We start from the raw sequence: 5,691 nt of genomic DNA, 5'->3' as shown, positions 1-5,691 counted from the left end.
GGTGGGCCGATTTCTAATTTTATTTTGATTTTTTAGATATTTGTTTTGTTGGCTTCGGGGGTAATCAAGCCTGGGATTGCCATTTTGTTTGTAGCATTTGCTCGTGTAGAAACGTGAAAAAGAGTATTTAAACTTAAGATAGTATTTGAACTTAAGAGAGTATTTGAATGAAAATTACCTCTTTATTAAAGGTCAAGCCTCGTTAAAACCTCCCGTTGTTTTTAAGTTGGAAAGAGTGCCTTAAAATGATTTGAACATGAATGAGAAGGAATGACAAGCTAAAATAAAGCAAGGGAAATACAAAAACTATAAATAAACCATAAGTTTTGCTAAGTTGTCAAGTCAGTGGAGTATGCCTATGGCTAGGAGCACTGTATATTTGCAACGTTCCATGATCTCAGTAGCTTGGTGCTGTTAAGTCGTTCTAGCTTGTAAGCTCCTTTTTCTTCGATTATAAACTTGACTCGGTAGGGTCCCTCCCAATTAGGAGTTAGCTTTCGTTCTCCCGGTGTAGGAGGGCCAATGTTTTTACATCGCAAAGCCAGATCTCCTTGCTTGAAGTCCCATGTTACTACATTTTGATTGTATCTCGGGCTTATTTTATTTTAAATCTTGTTCCCATAGGTGGGCTATGCTTCTGGCTTCATCCATAAGGTCTCACTCCGTGTCTTCATCGTGTCCTCCTAAGGTCCTTCGAGGGCTGGATTGCCCAACCTCAATAGGGATGACGGCTTCAAAACCATATGTTATCCTGAAGTGGGATTCTTCGGTTGAGGTTTGGAGCGACATTCGGTATGACCAAAGTACAGAACCGAGCTCATCAGCCCAAGGGCCTTTGCTTTTGTCTAGCATTTTCTTGAGTCCTTTTAGGATGATTTTGTTGGCCGCCTCTACTTGGCCATTAGTTTGTCGATGTTCTATTGAGATGAACTTTTGCAAGATGCTGAGCCCCTCTAGGTACTCCCTGAATTGTTTGTCTATGAATTGGGAACTGTTATCTGAGATTACGATCTCTGGGATCTCGAATCGCATTATAACTTGTCTCCAGAAGAATTTTTGGCATTGAGTGGCTGTGATTGTGGTTAGCACTTCAGCTTCAAGCCACTTGGTGTAATAATCAATGGCGACTTGATGAATGAATTTTTGATGGTATAGAAATTATCAAGTAACCAATCGTAGTATAGTCTAAACCGACACAAAATCCATTATCAAAGAAATTCTACAATCTATAATCGAGAGTATTAATCTCCCGAGTCGTTCTTCCCTAGGAATGCTACAAGGATGCATGCTATTGGTTAAGTGGTCTTTTGTGGTTTGAAGAGTGTGGCATAAAAGTGCTAACAAAGGAGAACAACAATCAATCAATATTAAAACCCTTGGCCAAGGTTGAACATTGGAAGTTCCATCACTATAGCTTCCTTTAATTATGATAGCAATGGAGTATTGCTTCACTTAATTAACCCCTAATCATAGAGGAAAGTCAAGTAAAAGTAACTAACTTGAGTCACAAGTCCTAGTCTTACCCTAGGGAAGTCTAGCTTTAGTGCACTCTAAGTCAATTAGCAATTCTCAATTCTCAATCAATAATTGACATCCATTATTCAAGTATCTCAAATGACTCAACCACTAGGCCAAGTGAAGGGGATGCTACTCCATATCTAAAGTTGGCATTTTCTCAAACATGTGGAGAGCAAGAATGAAAGACATAGTAAAATTGAGAAGAAGCCTAGAATCAAAGTAATTCAATACAAAAGATTAACAACAATCAACAACAAATAGCAATGAAATGAGATCTTCAATGCATTAATAGAATCCAAAACAACAAAGTTAAATCTAAGATCTATGAGGATTGAACAATTACAAGCACTAATTGAGATTAGAGAAGAGAATCTATAACATGAACAAAGTAAATTGAGAGTTGAAAATTGAGAAAATGAAGATGAACCCTAGAGAGAAGTTGGAGTCTCTCTCTCTACAAATGTAACTAACTAAAAAAATATCTAGAAAACTTGTAAAATGAGTGTAGGGATGTGAATGTGTCCAATCCCCTTCAATCCTTGGTTTTATATGTAGTTTGGCACCAAAATTGGTTGCAGAAACCCTCCAAAATCGCCAGGCACGTGTTGCAATAACAGAATCATGTGCGGACTGCGACGTGTGCGCATCCCTGGCGGATTTAGCGATGTGCGCGCAGGCGCCTTGTGTGCGTGCGCGTCCTTGGCCGAGATCAGTTCTTTGGCTTTTTGTGCTTCTCTCCACTTGCATGCTTCCTTCCTTGCTCCTTTGATCTATGCTTAGCCTATTTTAACCTGAGATTACTAGCAAACAAATCAAGGCATCTTATGGAATTAAGGAGGAATTAGAATTCATCAAAATAAGGCTTAAAAAGCATGTTTTTACACTTAAGCACAAATACGGGAGAGATTACAAAATCATGCTAATTCCTTGGCTAAATGTGACAAAAGGTTGATAAAATGCTCTAAATTCAGTACAAGATGAACCCCAAAAATGGGGTTTATCAACCTCCCCACACTTGAACCTTAGCATGTCCTCATGCTAAAATAAGAAGGAAACAAGGGGTGTGGTCTTTATTTGATGCAACTAAACTATATGAGTCCTATCTAAATGTAACTACCTAAGTAAATGCAAATGCTTGGTCAACATAATTCAACTTCCAAGAGAACATATATAAGCATGAGAGCTAGAGCAATAGGAATCAAGTCCAAACCACAATTGTATTGAATTATCAAAAGAAATTCAAGCTTGCGAGAATATAGATAATATGGGTGAACACATGTAATTGAACTTTTGAACCCTCACCAGATGTGTATCCGCTCTATTCACTCGAGTGTTTAAGGGTTAATTCACTCAATTCTCTTCTAGTCATTCTTTCCCAAAATTTGATTTTCTTCTAACAATCAACACCTATTCAATGCATGCATACATTCATCATGAGGTCTTTCATTTAGGTTGTAATGGGGTTAGGGTCAAGGTAGGATCATTTATGGTTAAGTGGACTAGAGTTTAGATCTTTGATTAGTATAGACTTTCCCACCTAACCTATATAATGACTTATACAATTTCAAACTATTCTAACTACCCATTCTTCACTTTTTTTTCATATACTCATGCATTCTATTTGATTCACATTCCTTATGCATTGATTCTTTATTATTCGAGCTATAAATTGGGGAATTTTGTCCCCTTTTTTTTTCTTTTTTTCATTTCACTTTTCTTCTTTTTTTTTCTATATTTCTTTCCTTTTGTTTTTTTTCATTTCATTTTTTTTTCTTTCATACTTTGTACAAGAACATCAATTGCATAAGATCCTATACATTTAAACAATACATGAATATATTTCTAATTCCTAAATATGGAAGTGTAACTACCCCTTTTATCCCATCCAATATTCCCAAGCCTCGCCAACTTTGAATGATGAACACTCTCACTAGCCTAGACTAATCAAAGATCCAAGCAAGGGACTTTCATTGGTTTTTCACCTTGTGCTTGTAATGTGCTAAAATGAGAATAAGTTGGTTAAGCGTAGGCCCAAAATTGGCTAACAATGGAGAGTAAAAGGTAGGCTATTTGTGTAAGTGGGCTTATGAAATAATGGCCTCAATCATACAAATGCATGAATACAAGAAATAAATGGGCATATAGAATCAAGCAAATCAAGGATCACAATCATAGAAAAGGAATAATTTCACATAAGAAGGAAAATGAGTGGTTAAAGAAAAAATGTAACCACATCAATAGGCTCAAGTCTCACAAGCTTGTGTTTTTAGCTCAATACATGCTTTACAAAGTATAGAATTCAAGCAAGTTTCACAAAAAAATATATTTTTTTCAATCAATTGGGTTGTGCTCTCTAGATGGGTTCCTTGAAGAGTTCCATTATTTTGACTAAGCATTGTTGTGATTGAAAAGTTCAAAAATTCCTTAGTTTACCCTTTTTATTTCCAATTAAAACAAATTTCATATGTAAAAGGGTTGATTACGTCTTAACAATTCCAAAATATTTTCTAATCACAACTATAAGCTACTAAGAAGATAACTATATAGAGAAAAAATCTAACTAATATCCAACATCCAAAATAAAAGAGTATGCAACAACCAACATGTGTCCAAAATATCTAACACAATATATACACTAATATGAAAAATAGGATAGCTAGGAAGATATAACTAGGAAATGTGCCCAAAATGTGGTGCCAACGGCAACCTCCCCACACTTAAGATCAAGCATCGTCCCCGATGCAAATCCTGAGGGTCAGGGGGAGATCTAGAGGGTTTTGAGCATATGCTTGAAGTGAGGCAAGAGTAGGTTCTAGTGTTCTCTTCCTCTTTCCTTTGTCCGACATCCTAAAAGTATGTAGAATCTAAGCACTTAAACAAGTAGTATAAAGCAAATAGAAGCATGTTCAGTATGCAAGATGGATGGCAAGTAATAATGATGTGAACTTGAAATAGAAAACTTGGTTTGCAAGTAAGCCTAGAAAAATGGAAACATAAACCAAGAATTCAGTATTCCAACCAATGTGACACAATTCTCAAAGACTAGGAATATTCATCATCATACCTTAAGAGAATGGTTAAAAAGTCAAGTGTAAGCAAAAGTGAAGTTAGTGGTTAAAGAAATCAGTGAGTTAGAAAAGCGAAGTTGGTGATTAGTGGTATGATGGAGAATTGCCTAATGGGGAGGGAATTGCAAGTTATGCGCAACGGTCATGTCCACAAATATGAAAATATAGAAATGCCAAAAATGGACTTCACAATAATTGGTGTTAGAAACAATAAAGTCCAATTGTGTAACTATGAGAAGTTGAAAAGGATGTTAACTTGCAAGAGGTTACACAACCAAAGCATACTAATTATTGTGAGAGACTGAACATAATGTAAGGAGGTTGCATACTAATTATTGAGTTTTTAAAACGACGCGGGCACGCACGGTGTGCGTCTGCGTGTATTGGTGGATTTGGAAACCGACGCATTCGCGCCTTAGGCGGTTACACATGGGTGGTGAAAGTTGCGAACGCGCACGCGGGCTAGGTGTTGGGCTGGAGGCATAGTGTTGGCCCAGAGTAGGTGCAACTCTCTGGAGGCATGTATGGGATGGCGGCATCAGCCAGGTGACGCGTACGCGTCAGGTGTGCGTCCGCGTGGATGGGTATTTTTGCTTAATGGTGTGCAAGCACGATGTGCGCGTTCGCGTGAGGTGAGTTGGGCTAAGAGCCTAACGCTCGCATAAGGGTGGCCCAACTCTCTGAAATTCAGTATGGTGATGCATCCGCTCGTTGACGCGTGCGCGTACTGCGTGCGCGCGCGTCCGACCCCCCATTTTTTTTTCAGAAATGCCTAAAAGCTTTAAAATGCCCAAAAACTCCCATGGTGCCTACAACTCCTTATTCAATCAAAAACCACACACTTTATAAAATGCAAGTTGGTTTTGAGATTTATTCCATTATTACTAAGCACAACATATATGTTAATATGCTAGCAACCAATCTACACACACAAGCCAATTATGAAATGAAAACCTACCTACAATGGTAACTCAAATCACTTATTAAACAAAATTAGAAGAGAGTGAAAAGAGTTTACCATGGTGGGGTGTCTCCCACCTAGCACTTTTAGTTTAAGTCCTTAAGTTGGATATTTGGTGGAGTCCTTGCTAGGGTGGTTTATGCT

The 5,691-nt window shown here is 37.7% G+C and overlaps 1 protein-coding gene across 1 annotated transcript; it reads right to left on the bottom strand.

Annotated features, from left to right (window-relative positions):
• Positions 1-657: 657 nt before the first annotated feature.
• On the bottom strand, positions 658-1,032 carry LOC112709236 (uncharacterized). Its single transcript, XM_025761133.1, has one exon. It carries the CDS (start codon positions 1,030-1,032, stop codon positions 658-660), a length of 375 nt encoding a protein of 124 aa, XP_025616918.1.
• Between the last annotated feature and the right edge of the window lie 4,659 nt (positions 1,033-5,691).

This window comes from Arachis hypogaea, chromosome 9, assembly GCF_003086295.3.
Source record: "Arachis hypogaea cultivar Tifrunner chromosome 9, arahy.Tifrunner.gnm2.J5K5, whole genome shotgun sequence".
Classification (NCBI taxonomy): domain Eukaryota; kingdom Viridiplantae; phylum Streptophyta; class Magnoliopsida; order Fabales; family Fabaceae; genus Arachis; species Arachis hypogaea.
The sequence above is the reverse complement of the archived record's forward strand: the minus strand, read 5'-3'. Positions and strand labels throughout refer to the sequence as shown.

Bases quoted from the DNA above. Each gene is read 5' to 3' on its own strand.
- LOC112709236 (XM_025761133.1), bottom strand. From the start codon at position 1,032: ATGCGATTCGAGATCCCAGAGATCGTAATCTCAGATAACAGTTCCCAA.